Source organism: Gracilinanus agilis, chromosome 4 (genome assembly GCF_016433145.1).
Source record: "Gracilinanus agilis isolate LMUSP501 chromosome 4, AgileGrace, whole genome shotgun sequence".
NCBI classification, from domain to species: domain Eukaryota; kingdom Metazoa; phylum Chordata; class Mammalia; order Didelphimorphia; family Didelphidae; genus Gracilinanus; species Gracilinanus agilis.
The window spans coordinates 522156911-522172559 of NC_058133.1; the positions used below are offsets into that span (position 1 = coordinate 522156911).

Genomic DNA, 15649 nt, shown 5'->3' on the forward strand with positions numbered 1-15649 from the left:
CCTCCATCATTCCTTCCCTCTTCCTCCTTTCCTGTCATCCCTCCCCTCCCCCCCTCCATCTCCATCCTCCCGTCTCCTTCCTCTTGCCCCTCCCTGGTCCTTCCCTGCCCTCTCTCCTCCTCCCCCTCCCCCCTCTCTGGGCTTTACTGGGGGGCAGGAGCCCGGAGGCTCCCCAAGGGGTGGGGGCAGCCCCTCGGTGCCCACCTGGAAGGCGCTGCCCAGGGGGCACGGGGCTGGTTGGGAATGCTGGCATCCCTCCAGGGGCTGGGCATGGCGTGGGGCTTTGGGGCAGGGGCCAGCTGGAGAGCCCGGTGCTCCCCCTCCTCCTCTCGCCAGCATTCAGCCTCTTGGGCCGTATCCCCTGGCCTGGGTGGCCACTGGCTGCCACCCCGGCCCTCTCCAGAGCCCTCCTCCTGGCCCCTGCTGCATTTGACCCTCGAGGGCAGGCGGGTAGTGCCCGGCCCAGGGGGCAGGGCTCCCGCCCCATCCACAAGCCCCTCCTCATGCCCAGCTCCACTCCTCTGGGGCTGTGGGGGCCCTGTTTTGGGTGGGCCAGTGTAGACGGGTCTTAGTCCACGAGGGAGTTTATCCCTCTCTGGGCAGGGGTCATCTGTGCCAGTCGCTGTCCTCATGGCCTGGAAGGGGCCTCGGAGCCGGCCTGGCCCAGTCCATCCTGGACGCTAGGCTGCTTGATCTCAGGGCCTGGAAGGGTCCTGCCCAGCCCTGGGTGTCAGCGGTGCCAGGCCCTGGGAGACACGAGGCTTAGGCCCCCCGGGCTCTCCCTAGAAGCCCTCGCTGCCACCATCATGGGGACATGCTGCAGGTGGCCCTGACGAGCAGGTGCTGCCGGCCCAGGCCCCAAGGAGTGGGCGGGGTTGGGGGGGGCCTGGGTGCCCTCTGCCAGTGCTTTCTGTTTGCATTTCTTCACCCATGGGTGGGTGGGAGGGAGGACGGGCCACCCTCAGTCCCTGCCGTGGCTTTGGCTCAGCCAGGGCTGGGCATGGAGCCCCCGGAGCCCTTTGCCCTTGGGGGGCTGCAGTGGCGGCCCCCTCTGCCCGGAGGCCTCTTCTCAGCAGCCCCGGTAAGCTGGCCGCAGCCTCCAGGTCGCTCAGAGGTTCGAGCCCCTCCTGCCTTGGGGGGAGGGGGCGCACCGTCCTGGCTTTGTCCTGGATTCACTCATGACCTGCCCACGGTCACCCCAGTGCCGCCTCTCCAGGTGACCCTTCTCCATGGCAGTGGCCACACTGAGGCGCCCGGGCGCCAGTCAGCGGGTCTGCGGGCAGGTCTCGGGGCCCCTTGTGGCTGGCACGTCTGCCCTGAGTGGGTCCCCATACCCACAAGATGCTCACAGTGGGAAACGAGGCCGTGCCAGCTGGATCCCCGGACGGTGGGGCCCAGGACTTGTCAGGGTGCTCCTGCTTCTCCGGCCTGGGCAGGCAGAGGCCCGCCGAGAGCTGTGCCAGGGTGGGGCTGGGGAGTCAGAACCAGGAATCCTGGGACTTGCGCCCATTTTGCAGATGTGAAGACCCTGGAGGCCAGAGTCAGAGAGCTGTTCCCAAGGGGTCTGGCGCCCTTGGGCAGAGAGGCTGGCTGTGCCCTGCTGTGTTGGGCCTCGAGGCTGCTTGGTCCTGACCTCTGTGGCTGAGCTCCTGCTAGATGGGCCTTTCTGGGGCTTGATTGGTGGCGGGCCGGAGGGTGGGAGGACCTGGGTTCAATTCCTGCCCGCCGAGTAGCCGGGGACAGATGGGCTCCGTGTCCTCTCTGGTTTCTCCCCTCGGGCCCCTGCAGGGCCCCTTCCTTGGCTTTTCTCCCCGTCCTTGCATGGTTTCGGATCGGCTGCTTTGGCTTTAATCTCAGGGCCGTCTGGGAGGCTGAGTTGGGCCTGTGGGGTTGGGTGCTGAGACCTCCCCGTTCAGGGGGATTACAGGGGGCCGTGTGGCCCCCTTTGGTGGCTCGATGGCTGGACTCTCCAGGCCCCCCTTCCTGGGGGTGGCTGAACCCCCGATGCTGCCCTCTCCTCCTCCTCTGTTAGTGTCGGGTCCCAAGTTTCCTCTTTGTGATCCGTCCTAGAATCAGACTGAGGGTTGGTTCCAGGGTGAGGCAGTGGCAGGTAAGTGACTTGTCCAGGGTCACCCAGCTAGGACAGGTCTGAGGCCGGATGCGAACCTGGGACCTCCTGTCTCCTGGCCTGGCTCTCCATCCACTGAGCTACCCAGCTGCCCCCCCAAATCTCAGAGCACCAGGCTGGACTCCAGTGACTCCGAGGTGGGGGCCCTCGCCTCCTTTCTCGTGAGGGCTGGCTACAGGCTTTGGTGGCGGCTCACCCTCCTCTCAGCCCATCCTTGGGGAGGTGTTGGCACTTGGGTACCCCTGGCGGGCCTTGGGCGAAGGCCAGGGAGAGACGGGAGGCGAGGAGGCCCCCAGAGGCTGCCTGGCCCGGTTTGAAGCCGCCTCCTTTTGCCTCCCCTGGAGGGAAGCCACCCCCCCCCTGCCGAAAGCCCCCACGGGCCCCTCTGCTGGCCAAGATGCAGATTCCCTTTGGGCACCCCCAGTCTGGGAAGTCTCAGGGTGGCCCTTGTGGATGGTCTGTGCTTGTCCATTTTACAGATGAGGAAACAAGAGGCGTCAAGGGCAAAAGTGGGATTTGAACCCAATCCCCCTTCCTCCTAGTGCAGAGCTCAGTCCCTCTAGAAAGGCCCAGAGCCGCCCGTGAGCCCTCCTGTGGTCACCCTGCAGGGGGAGGCAGACCCCCAGGATGGGGAAAGGCCTCCGCAGGACCAGCGGGCCACACATTCACTCCCCAGCTTCTCCCGATATTCCTGTTCTGGACCCCCAGGGCCAAGCAGAACCATGCCTGGAGGTGGGAAGACCCTGGGCAAGTCACTGAACCTCAGTTTCTTCCTCTGTAAAACAGGCACCAGCGAGCTCGCATTCGTCGGTGCTGGGGGCGGGCCACTCGGGCGGAGTGCTCGGGCCGGTCACTTTGCTTTTGTCTTCCGTGTAGGAAGGAGTGAAAACGGAGAATGACCACATCAACCTGAAGGTGGCCGGGCAGGATGGCTCCGTGGTGCAGTTCAAAATCAAGCGGCACACGCCTCTGAACAAACTCATGAAGGCCTATTGCGAGAGACAGGTGGGGGGGCCGTCTGGGCGGCGTCTGTCTCCAAGGGACTCCAGGAGGGCCCTGCTGGCGCGGGCGGCATTTGGGGTCGGCAGGGAGCGAGGAAGGGCACAAACCGTGGGCACGCACGGAGGGACGAGCCACCAGGAGAGGCCCGGGCTCCCTCCCCTCCGTCCCTCTGGTGCAGCGACGCTGGGCATTGGCTTGGGGGGGTGCCCTGGGCTTCCTCTGCCCGCTCTGCCCGCTCTGTCTCTGCTAAGGGAGTGGCCCGAGTGCTCCTGCCCCCCTCAGGGTTGCTGGTGGGGGTTCCCTGCATCGGCTCATTGCCCAAGAGCGGGAGGAAGAGCTTTAGGGGCGGCGGGCACCGTGGGCCCTCCAGGTGGGCAGGAAGGACGGGCTGCCCACAGCCGAAGGGAGGGTGTGGACTGCCGGGAGGGGGGGGGCCGGGCCGGGGTTCTCCATTCCCTTCTCCCACCGGCCTGGCCTGGCACGTGGCGCTGCGGGTTGGGGGGGGGCCTGCCGTCTCCCCCCCCCCCCCTTTCGCAGCAGGCAGCCCGTTTACTGCTGCTTCTGCCTTTCAGGGCTTGTCCATGAGACAGATTCGATTCCGGTTCGATGGACAGCCCATCAATGAGACGGACACCCCTGCCCAGGTAGGCGCCTGCCCTGGGGGTGCCCCGAGGCCTAAAGGCCCTGGAAGGGGGAGGCAGCTTGTGGGCCCCTGCATGGCCTATTGGGGCCTTGGGCCGTGCCCCCTCCGCAGCCCCTGCCACTGATCAACTTCTCTTTTCTCCCCCGCGGACCCCGCCGGGCTGGGTAGCTGGAAATGGAGGACGAAGACACCATCGACGTGTTCCAGCAGCAGACAGGGGGCGCGTGTTAGGCGGGGCCGCGCCCGACGGTGCCCCGCCCCCCGCCCCCTCCTCTCTGACTCCCCCCGCCCCGCGGGGGGCCCCGGCGGCCCCTGGCTTTGGGCCCGCGTGGAATGTTCTCTTTGTCGAAGTAAAAGCTCCTGGCTTGTTTGTCCTCGCACCTCCTCCTTCTGTCCCCGCCCCCGGCCCCGCCCCGCTTGTGCTGCTCCCCGACTGCCTCGTCTAATCATGTAAATACTCCAGTCCAGTTCCTGCCAGCAGGGGGCGGGGCCCCGTCAGCTCAATCAGGATTGTGTGCGCTGATTCGCCGCGGGGCGGGAGACTCCCTCCTCCTCCTCCGGAGCCCGGGACCAGGGACGCCCCGCAGGCGGCACCCTTCCCCCGCCCCCTCCCCGCCCGTCTGTGGGACCAAGATGGGCCCGCCGCGTGGGGAAGCGGCCTTGCGGGCCCTTCTCGATTCCGAGGCGCCCCGCTTGCGTGAGCCTGCCTGGCGAGGAGGCCGACCCTTTCCTGTGGCGTGTCTGTGTCTGTGGGCGGGGGTGGGAGCTCTCATTTGTACGTCCTCGTCGTCCTTTACTACTGTACACAGTAAATCTAGTTTGGTACTCTGGCTCTTGGCTCGTGTCTGGCTGCGCCGCCCCCGAAGGAGAGGCCGCCCGGGGGCGTCCGCTGGGATCCCGGGGTGGCCGCCACGCCCCTTCCCTCTCCCTAGCCCGGCCCCACCCCTCCTGGGGACGCCGCCGGGGCCTGGGTTCGGCCTTCTCCCTCGGCCTGGGCTGTCATGCGGTGGGTTGGGGCCGAGGGCTCCGGAGGCTCCGTCAATCATCGAGTGGTTCGGAAGCGAACGGGCTAATCGGCCTGCCGGGCTCCGCCTCCCTTCCGGTTCCACGAGGTAGCACGCACCCACGTGGATGTGACGCAATGATGCAAAGCCGGAAGAGCTCGGGCGGGGAACGCGTCCACCCGGAAGTGGTCAGCGGGCGGCGGGGCCGGCGAGGCCGGCGGCGGCGGCGTTGAAGGAGGCGGTGGCGGCGGTGGGGCCAGGATGGCGGGAACAGCGCTGAAGCGGCTCATGGCCGAGTACAAGCGTGAGTGCGGCCGGGCCGGGAAACGGGGACCGGGGACGGTGCGCCTGCGCGGGCGGTCCCGCCACGCCACTTGCACTGCTGGAGCAAGGGCGCCGAGGCCGGAAGGGGTCCTGGGGCCGAGGGGGCGGGGGCGCGTTTATATCTGCCGCGCGGTCTCTCAGGGCCCGCCTAGGCTTTTTTTTACAGGTGAGGACGCCTCGCCGGGGGGGGGGGGGGGGGGCGAAGGGCGGAGCCTCGGGCCGGCCCTCTCCTTTCCCGGCTGGGGGACGGCCCGAGGAGACACCCCCACGCCCTTCAGAGGGCCTGACCGAGGTGCCCCCGTAGAGAAGGGCTCATGGATCGTGGCCGTGGGGAGCCTCTGCTTCAGTGCTCGGTGGCCCCCCTTCCCAGCGGGCCTCTACCCCAAGTCACCATGGGCTCCGGAGCTGGGCCCCGTGGGGCAGCCGAGTGCCTGCTGTCTGGCCCCAGGGGGCTGGGGCCAAGCATCCGTCGGGTGGCAGGCAAGTTTCTGTACCCAGAGAAGCGTGTGGGCAGCGCCCCCAGCGTGCCCCAGCGCCGGCTTAGGGCGGGTGGCTGCGGTCACCCAGAGCCCAGTGCGGACTCCAGACTCCAAGCCCAGCCTTGGGGCAGAGCCTGGCGTCCCATTGGGCAGCGTCACGGACACTGGCTCCCGCCCAGCTTGGCGGGCACGGACAGGCCCCGTGCCCTCCTTCTATCTTTGGAGATGACGAGCAGGCCGATCTGCCCAGCCCTGGGGCTTGGGCACCGCTGACAGGAGCGGCAAGCCAGGCCGGGCCCTGCGATTGGCCAGGAAGGTGGCGGCCACCAGCTTCCATTCTTTCCCCAACGCCTGAGACCAGGGAGAGTTTGGGGATGCTCCTGGGTGAAGTGCGGGGCCCAGTTCTGGTGGAGGGAGGAGGGGCTGGTGGGGGCCAGTGTAGGCGCCTGGAGCTGAACCAGCTCAAGGGGTGATCCAAATTGGGGGGCCCTGAAGGCGCCTGCATGGGGCAGCCTCTGGCTCTGGGGAAGCCCCTTGCTTCGCTGGGGTCCAGCACTCGGTAAGCACCTTCGAGCCCCCGGGCACAGCTGCTCAGTCTCTTCTCTGTCTGCCCTCCGTTGGGGCCTCCGGCTGGTGACTCCAGCCTGGATTCTAGCCAGATGGTCATTCAGGGTTAGGCCTGGGCCAGCGGCAGCTCCAGCTGTCTCTGGGAAGCCGAGGCCTGGAGGGTCCAGAGTGGAGCTCCGGAATCCCGTGGCGATCCTGGGCACGGGTGGTGGTATTTGGGGGGGTCTCAGGGAGCAAAGAACCAGCAGCTCTCTTGGGTCTGAATGTCTTTGAATCCTGGGAAATCCTGTGGGGCCAGAGGCTGCCCGTGCCCTCGGTCACCCGGCAGACGGGCTCTGCCCCAGCTCCGTGCCACCCGAGGTGCTTCACAGATGAGGACTCCCCCCCCTTCACCTCCCCCCCCAGCGCTGGGGTTCCGGATCAGCCTCTTGTAGGCCGGACTGTTGATCGCTAGCGTGAGTCCGTCTGTTCCCATCATCTCTTTCTGAGCAAAGGCATCCATTGTTTTTGTAGCAGAGTATCATGGGAGTCCCAAGAGGGCCGCCTCCCCCTGCTTGGGGAGCTTCGAGAACCTTCTCTTGTTCTGCCCTGGTGCTGGGGGACCCTCAAGCCCTTAGGACGCACTGCTGAGGCAGGCCCTCTGGGATCTGTCTTGAAGGGGCCCCCAGTGTGGCCTGTCTGCTTAGCTGGGGGGGGGGGGAAGGTCAGGGCCCCTCCCCCCACCCCAAACACCTCCGTCCACTACTGTGCAGTCGGTAGGGAGAGCCATGGACACGGGTGGAGAGAAGGGAGTCGGAGCCAGGGAGAACCTCTGCAGGGCTTTCCTGCTGTGGGAGGGGGGCAAAGAGGAGTGGGGTCTTCTGGGAGGGGCGAGGAGATGGCTGGCGGCTCTCTCCTGCCAGAAGGTCTGGTCAGCCACACGCTTGTCCTATCAAAAGCCCGAGCGTGGCTGGGTTTTTGATGGTGGTTTTGTGCATCCTGGGCAGGTCAGAGAGTGAAGCAGGGCCGCCTTTTCTGGGGTTAAAGTGGACATTGACCCCCTGCCTGATGGAAGGCAGCCGGGGGCGCTCTCGAGCCCAAGGGTGCCCCGGACCGTGCCATGGCACGCCAGTGAATTTCTTTGCCAAAGGCCTGGGTTGTGGGCTGCGGGGCTCCTCTGTGCCTGGCCGGCAGGTGGTGCTGTTGCATCAGTCTGGCTCTGGCCCCGAGACCTGGGCTTGGCTGGCCTCTGTGACTTCTGGCTCCCCGGGGAGAGATGGAGGCCCGGTGAGTCGGGGCTGGCTCTCCCTCCCGTTCCTGGCGGGGCGGCATGTGTGCGCACCCTCACGTGTCTGGGCCAGGCCTTGTCTGCAGTGCAGTGGGGCCTGCTGGGCCTCTCCCAGTCTTCTCTGGCCTCCATCTTCCTGAGCCTCCTGCCCCATTTTCTGGGAAGGTGAAGCAGGCCCAGAGCTCACCTTCCCTCTTGTTCCTCCTCCCTGGCCCAGGCGGCCCAGCCTGGAGTATTTTCCCTGCTAGGAAGGTCTCCCCGACCCTGTTCAGGAATAGCACCTCCGGCCGGGTGAAAGCTTCATGCTGACTCTCGGCCCGCAAACCCAGGAGGGGGTCAAAGGGCATGTGTCGCCGGGCGTTCTGGAACCCGGATCTGGGCCTGCCGAGTACCCAGAATATGCCGCTGGCTCGAGGGTGGGCCATCTGAGTGGCTCAGAGAGAAGCTCGAGCTTGTCCCAACTTAGCCCTTGTTTCAGGGCCGAAGGGCCGGGAGAGGGGGCCGGGCCGGGGCTCCGTTTCTTTCCACGTTAGGGGAGCCTCCCTGGACTTGGCTTTTGGTTGAGCTTAATAGTACGCGAGGGAATGGCCAGGTGGCTCTCGCACACATTTTCTGTCCTAAGGAAGCCTCGGTGGGGTTACCGTCCGGGCAGAGGGTCCAAGTCCTTGTCCGGGCCTCCTGGGAGAAGGTCAGGGCAGCGAGCAGAGTCCGTATTGGGCAGTTGTGGCCCTGAGGAGATGGGGCGAGTTCACTCGCTGCTCGGGCCCTCCTGGAGGGTGGCCCGCTGGCCTGACCCACACATGTCGGCGTTCACCAAAGGAATTGGGGGGGTCTTGCCTGGCGAAGGGCACGTCGAACCCGCCTTGAAGTATTTGGGAAACTGCTGGGGATGGAGACGGGTTAGGCCTGGCCTCAGAGACAGCTCATCCAGGGCTAGAGGTCGGAAGGAGCTGAGGATGGCCAGTAAGAAACTTGCTAGCAAGAGGGCTGCCCCCGATGGCATTGGGAATGGCTTGGCGAGCTCAGTGAGAGTTGGCACAACCTGCCTCTTGGCGGCTTTCCGAGGCAGCTTCCCCTTTAAGTTTGTCTCCACTCTTGTGGGACCTGCCGGACGCCCCTGCCCGGAACGACGCCCACCATTACTTTGGGAACCAGCCCCGGGCGAGGCAGAAGGGAGGGCCAGAGAGTCAGAGAGCTGTCCCAGCCAGCGGTGACCCTAAAGGACAAGGCCGAGGCCTCCGTCTTGGAGAGGAGAGCCTGGCTGATGGAGATGACTGGGCAGCAGGGCCTCGAGCCCAGGGCCCTCGCCACCCTCCCTGGGCACAGGCAGCCCCGGGAGGACTCGGCCCTGTCCGGAGGTTCAGTGGTCTTCTGTCTGCTTTGCTGCTGCCCCCCGAGGGCCCTGGGACCTTTCCCTTTGACTTTGAGCACAGCCCCTGGCCCAGAGGAATTCGTTTATTCATTCGTTCCTTCTTGGGTTTCCTGTGAACTGATTCAGAGAGAATAGGTGGGATCCCCTGAGCAGGTTCCACAGGGGGAGGCGAGCTTGCGGGGTCCCGTCCCCACGACCCAGCTATTCTCGAGCTCCGGAGAAGCGTGAGCTGGTCCAGAGGATATTGGGGAAAGGGGCCTGCTGGAAACGAGGGGTCGGGGCACCGTTAGCGCTTGGCCCCGGGCTCTGCATGAAAGAATGGGCCGGTCTGACCAAGGCCCTGGGCTGAGCGGCAGGAAGGAAGGAGAGGAGCCCGCCAGCACTTGGGAGGCCTTGTGGCCCAGTTGTAGGCAGGGAGTGTGTGAGAGACTCCATAGGTCACTGAGCCAAGGGCCTGGCTGGGTCATGTCGCCTCCGAAGGGCTAACGGTCAGGCCCCAGAGAAGCCAGGAGGGGACTGCCAGTGGGGGGCCAAGATGGCCTCAGCCACCTCTCCCGTGACACCGGCGTGGCCTTTGGCCTCTTTCTCCTTTCTAAGCAGCCATTTGCCTGCCTCGCCAAAGTGGCCCTCCTCAAGGGCACGTCTGGCCACGTCCTGGCTTCCGGGTAGCTTTGAGCCAAGCCCTTCTGCCTGATCCCAATCGGCGACCCCCCAAAGTCTTCCATCCCTGGGGCAGGACTTTGTACCGGCTGGCCTCCGAGGCCTCTGCAGGAAGGAAGCCTTTCATCGGCCCGGCGGCGGCCTCCCTGCCTCGCTCCCTTGGCCTCAACTCCTTTGTGTTTACTTGGATCTGTTCCTTTCCTGGTTGTGCTCTGCGTGTGCCCGCATGTGGACTTCTGCTCCTGAGCAGGCCCCCTTGGGCTTCGGTTCCGTGCCCAGAGCCTGGGCACAGTCAAGCCAGGAGCAGTTCTCGTACCGTGGAGGGAGGGAGGAGGGTTAGGAAGGGAAGGAGAAGCAGCCCAGCGCTTTGAGCCGTCCAGAATGGATGAAGGCCGGCTCTGTCTGTTCCCGAGGCTACGGAAAGAGCCGTGAGTGCAGGCTCCAGCCCTTCTTCTCTTGCTGCCTCAGAGCCCAGGGACTCCAGGGTCCTTGTCCAGCGCTGCTGCCTTAAGCCTCTCGAGCTTAGCCGCTCGCTGCCCGCATGATCTTGGGCAGGTCCCTTCCCCTCTCCACGGCTCGCTCTCTTCTTCTGCCCGAATGGCCGGGCTCCGCTCCCTCTGGGAGTGAACTGTGAGTCGTCCCCATCGTTGTAGTGACTGTATTTCCATTTTTAATTTTATAGAACTGACGCTGAATCCACCCGAGGGAATCGTGGCAGGTGAGGCCTCCGAGCTCCTTTGCTAAGAACCGACATTTGCCGTGCTCTGGCCGCTCGACGGATTCAAACGTGGCTGTCCCTCCTTTTCTTTCAGGCCCAATGAATGAAGAGAACTTTTTTGAATGGGAAGCCCTGATCATGTGAGTTAGACGTGTCTCGTGTCCGGCATCTTTTGTAGCCCCCCCGGAGCAGTCTCCAACCTTGGGGGCTTCCGGAGGAACGCAGGGCACCCCCAGCTCCTTTCTCCTGGCCCCGAGTGGGAATGCCGGGGCCTTTCTGCACCTGGAGCCTGGCGGCCCGCAGGGGCTCCGGGGCTGGGCATCTCCCTACCCGAGGAGCCTGTTTCCCTTCTCCCCTTCTGGGCCTCGCTTGCCTCGGTGACCCTGCCTGCTAGGCCCAAGGCTTAACACATGGTTTCCCAGCCGAATGGGTGGGGGTGGGGGCCGATAGGAGGCAGCTGCTCCTCGGAAAGGAGCTCTGTTTGAGGCCCGACAGTGCTCCCAGGCCGGATTTCTCTGCGTGGGCCCCAGCGCTGTCAAACTGAATGCAACCCTGCCTCAGCCTTTCCCCACAATTCCTTTATCCCAGGATGACTCTCTATCAGATCGTCTCTCCTTTGGCCTCCTGGGAGCCCACCCTGTTCTGTGTCCTCACCGGGTCTCTCTTTCCTCCACCCTCGGACCCTTCCCGGGCCTTGCTCGGGTTACCTTTCTCCCTTGGTCCTGTTTCCTGTCGTGCCTCACCGAGCCCCGCCTGCGCACCCTGTCCACCGTCCGCTGCCTGGCTTCCTGTTGTAGGTGCCACCGAGTGGGTCTTAGGGAAACCCCCGAACTGCCGGCTGGGTCCCTGCTCCCAGACCCTCACATTCTCTTGCTCGGCCTCTCCTCTCTGGCTGGGCGAACCCTCTTGTCTCTGCTCCAGCCTCCTCCCCACTCGCTTCATTCACATTGAAGTTCCCCCTCGGGCCTCCAGGGCACGTGGCCTCGGTCCCTCCTCAGTTTCTCCCTCTGACTCCCGGCTGCTTCCTCCCTGCCCCTCAGCGTGCCTGGGTCGCCCTCGCTAGCTGTCGGCACACAGTTCTCTTTCGGGCCTCCCCCATCTGCTTTCCCTGGCTTCGAAGTCTTGGGCGTTCCGCCCGCATCACTCAGCGGACGCTGCGCTCTCCAAAGCTGCTAACGGCCTCTTCGTTGCTCGTCTTCCCCCTCACCGAGGAGGGCACCGTCGCCCCGGCTGGCAGCCTGGCTGCTGTCTGACTCCTTACTCTCATTGATCCCGGTGCTCTCATCCAGGGCTCTGCAGATAGGTTTTCCCAGCGGCACCTGCGTGGCTCCTGGGGGACAGACAGTCCCCTCAGAGATGCCCACTGGGCAAAGGAGGCCAGGATGGGAGCTCTCGTAGCCCTGGGAGGCTGCTCCATAACGGGTAGCAGAGGAGGTTCCTCTGGGAGCTGCAGGCTCTGTTGGGTCAGCAACCAGCCCTGGAAGAATAGGGTGCCACGTGCCCACTGGCCTGCTCTCGGGACCGTGTTACGGTGGGATGTCCACGAGGAGCCAGGCACTGGGGGAAGCTGCCTCACCTCGAGGTTAGGCATGGACTATTGGGGCCTCGGAAGACTTGGGGTTCGTGCTTTGCCGTCATCCGGCATCAGAGGTCTCGTCGGTCTTTTCAAAGTGAAGTCTGCGCCGGGTCTAGCAAGGGAACGGCTTCTTTTCAAGTCCTGAAGCGAAGTTTGTTTTGTTTCAGGGATGGGGGGGGGGGGCGTGGGGGGGGGAAACCCAGCCGAACCCCGAGGAAGCGTCTGTCTTCTTTTGGCGCGGATGAGGAAGGCTCCTTAGACGTATGGCTGGTTCTGAAAGCTTCGCCCCAGGGGCGCCACGTCGCTGTTGCTTGCTTGGGGAAATCAGAACCCTGAAGGGCGACTACAGCTGCTTTCTCCGCGGCCCTGTAAGCTGAAGGGGTAGTTGTCTGGGTTGGGGAGAATCCTCTTGGGGGGGGGGGGGGCTTCTCGTGGCTGATCTTTGGCCCGGTTTGCCCTGAAACACTGTGTGGCGCTCGCCCACGGCTTTCCTCATCTTGGCCTTCCCCGCTGGGTCCTGGCCAGCTCGGGTGCCCCAGAGGTCGGGCGGTTCTGATTGTGGGTGCTGGAATCACCTGGTGAGTGGAGTGGGTTGAAGTTGAGCTTCTGAGAGGTCTTTGATGCCCTTTGCATGGAGAGAGCTGCAAAGGCTGCGGGAGTCCTGGGGCCCTTCCAGAGCTCACCTCCTTCGCCAAGCCTGGCCTGTGGCCCAGCAGTGCCTGGGAGGAAGGGGCAGGACCGGGACACCAGGGAGGACAGGAGATGCGGGTCTCAGGATTCGTTGGGTCCCTGGGCGGGAGGGCCTGTGCCCATCTGCTCTTGGCCTCCCTATGGCTAGCATCTTGGCTGCCATCGTTGCTGCCAGGACAAGGCAGACCAGCCTGTTTGGCCATCCTGTTGGCCCTGTGTTGCCCCTGGAGGTAGAGAAAATGAACCGAGGCCTGCCCTCAGGACCTTCCATTCTTCCATTCGTCTGAGGAATTCCAGTGGGCTTTAAGGGGCGAGGAAAGGCCTCATTTACATGGTAGGACTCTAAGGCAGCCGGCTGGAGTGAAAGCATTTCAGGTGTGGGGGCTGGTCCAGGCAAAGGCCTCGAGGCAGGGTGCCATCCACACCCCTTTGCCTGGAGAGAGACAGACTGCAGGACTTGAGATGCCAAACGAGGAGTCTGTCTCGTGGCCATCGAGGGATCTGGGGTTTAGGAGCGACCTTCTAGTGCTCCGTGGGGGAGGGACCACCGAGAAGTCCCTAGGTCTGGTGAGCGTCTAACCCCGGGGGTGCCTGTCTGCTGAGCCGGAGGGAAGGAACACAAGGGAGAGGATGAGCTGCTTGGCTGCGGGCCCAGAGAAGGAAGGATTGAGGAGGACCTTCAGGCCAGAAACGCAGGCTCCTGGAAGGAGAGGGTGCCCTCCCCAGAAATGAGGAATTAGGGAGGGCAGGAAGTCGTGGCAACACCCGGGGCCTTGGGGCCTGTGGCGGAAACCTAGGGCTGCGGGCAGCTGCCCATGGGAGCCGAGAGCCCCCGCCCCTCACTTGACCCATGCCGGGCCTGAAGGTTCAGAGACGAGGGTGACATCCAGAGAGGGCGATGGGCAGAGTCTGCAGGAGATGGGGACTGCCGGGGCTGCCGCCTGCCTGCCTCTGGGGTCAGACACAGACCCCGGGGGAGCAGCCTGCCCTCAAGCTGTCCTTCTCCTCCCTCTCCATCTCCACTTCTTTGCACTGGGTGTCCCTCTCCTTCTCTGAGGTTGAGCTCAGGCCCCAGCTTCTTTGGGAGGCTTTTCCCGATCCCCTCAGGCGCTGAGGTCTTCCCTCCCAAGCCGCCTTACTCCTGACCCCTTTACATAGGTTTCTGTCTGTGCACTTCCAGACCTCAGTGTAGGTAGCTCAGTGGATGGAGAACCAGGCCTAGAGACGGGAGGTCCTAGGTTCAAGTCTGACCCCAGACACTTCTCAGCTGGGTGACCCTGGGCAAGTCACTTGACCCCCATTGGCCACCCTTACCACTCTTCTGCCTTGGAGCCAATACACAGTATTGACTACAAGACTGAAGTAAGGGTTTAAAAAAAAAAAAGCACCTCGGACTTTAGAGCAGTAACTTGGAATGGATTGCCGGAAGGAACAGCCGGATAGGTAGAAGGGGGGGCCAAGAGAGAGCCGAGAAGAAAGAGGGAAACTTTGGGGGGGGGCAGTTTCAGTGGCCCAGTAAGACAGGAAGCCAGATTGCTCGTGGTGAGAAGAGACCGTTAAGGTAGGGGGTGAAAGGCTCCTTTTCCCAGGACTTTGGGGTGACAGAGGAGACAGGGTGAAAGGGCTTTTAGGATGGGAGAGATCGGGGTAATATTTATAGGCAGCAAGAAAGGATCTTCTTGGAGACAGTAGGTCCTGGGTTCAAATGTGGCCTTAGACACTTCCTAACAAGTCACTCCTCCCCCATTGCCTAGTCCTTCCTGCTCTTTTGCCTTGGTCTGCATTCAGCCTCTGTCAGCTTCTTTCATGGAGTGGAGAAGCCTTCTTCCTCAGGAGTCCCCTGGGGTCATCCTGCATCCTTGCATTGCTGAGAGTCGCCAAGTCATTGGTGGTCACATTGGTGGTCGATGGCTGTACAATACTGATGTTCTCCCGCTTGTGCGCATTCACTCTGCACTCTTCATGGAAGACTCCAGGTTCTTTGACACTCTCCCGTTCATCGCCTTTCTCATGGCACCCTAGTATTCCGTTACGATCATCTGCCACAGCTTGTTCAGCCATTTCCCACTTGACGGACACCTCCTAGTTTGCAGTTCTTTGCCACCTCAGAAGGAGCTGCTAGAAATATTTGATGCAGGTAGGGCCTCCCCCCCTTTCTTTGATCTCTTTGGGATAGAGACCCCACAGGGGTATTGCTGGGTAAAGGAGGTGCCCAGTTTAATAGCCCTCTGGGCATGGTTCCACATTGCTCTCCAGAATGCTTGGATCACTTCTCAGCTCCACCAACAGTCTGTTAGTGTCCCAATTTTCCCACCTCCCCTCCAGCATTTATCATTTTTCTTTTCTGTCGTACCGACCAGTCTGATAAGTATGAGGTGGTACCTCAGGGGTGTTTTACTTTGGATTTCTCTAGTCAGTAGTGCTTTGGAGCATTTTTTCACACGATTATGGATGGTTTCAATTTCTTCTGAGAATTGTCTGTATCCTTTTACCATTTATCAATTGGGGAATGATCTGTATGTATCCTTATAAACTTGGCTTAGTTTTGTATAGATTTGAGAAGTGAGACCTTTGTCAGAAAGACTTGCTAGAAACCTTTTTTCCTAGTTTTGGGTTCCCCTTATAATCGCAGTTGCATTGGTTTTGTTTGTGCAAACCCTTTTTAACTTAATGTAATCAAAATTACCCATTTCATTTTTCATGATGTTCTCTCTTTCTTATTTGGTCATAAATTCTTCCCATAACCACAGATCTGACAGCTGACTGTGCCATGCTCTCATAATTTGTTTATGGGATCACTAGATCTAAATCATGTATCCAGTTTGACTTTTCCTTTGGATATGGTGTGAGATACTGGTCTCTGCCTAGTTTCAGCCATACTGTTTCCCAGTTTCCCCAGTAGTTTTTGTCGAATAGGGAGCTCTCATCCCAAAGCTTGGATCTTTGGGGTTATATCACTCTAGCCATTTACTATTGTGTGCTGAGTGCCTGGTCTATTCCACTGATCTACTCTTCTGTTTCTTAGCTTTATAATAGTTTGACGTTGGCATGGCTAGACTACCTTCCTTCGTAGTTTTTCATTGATTCCCTTTGATATTCTTAACCTTTTGTTCTTCCAAATGAAATTTGTGATCATTTTCTCAGTACTATGAAATAGTTTTTGGGTAGTTTGATTGGTATGACTCTGAATAGGTAAATTCATTTCGGGTTGTCATTTTT

At 62.2% G+C, this 15649-nt stretch overlaps 2 protein-coding genes across 2 annotated transcripts in view; both read left to right on the forward strand.

Annotated features, from left to right (window-relative positions):
• Nucleotides 1–4603, forward strand: part of SUMO3 (small ubiquitin like modifier 3) — a 14913-nt gene extending 10310 nt beyond the window's left edge. The window contains exons 2-4 of the mRNA XM_044676598.1: nucleotides 3005–3133; nucleotides 3703–3774; nucleotides 3942–4603. Coding sequence (XP_044532533.1) covers nucleotides 3005–3133; nucleotides 3703–3774; nucleotides 3942–4004 — 264 coding nt within the window. The 3' untranslated portion in view covers nucleotides 4005–4603. The remainder of the gene's footprint in view (nucleotides 1–3004; nucleotides 3134–3702; nucleotides 3775–3941) is intronic.
• A 378-nt stretch (nucleotides 4604–4981) lies between these two features.
• UBE2G2 (ubiquitin conjugating enzyme E2 G2) overlaps nucleotides 4982–15649 on the forward strand; it is a 28176-nt gene continuing 17508 nt past the window's right edge. The window contains exons 1-3 of the mRNA XM_044673424.1: nucleotides 4982–5081; nucleotides 10129–10164; nucleotides 10259–10304. Of these exons, the coding sequence (XP_044529359.1) occupies nucleotides 5039–5081; nucleotides 10129–10164; nucleotides 10259–10304 (125 nt within the window). The 5' untranslated portion in view covers nucleotides 4982–5038. The remainder of the gene's footprint in view (nucleotides 5082–10128; nucleotides 10165–10258; nucleotides 10305–15649) is intronic.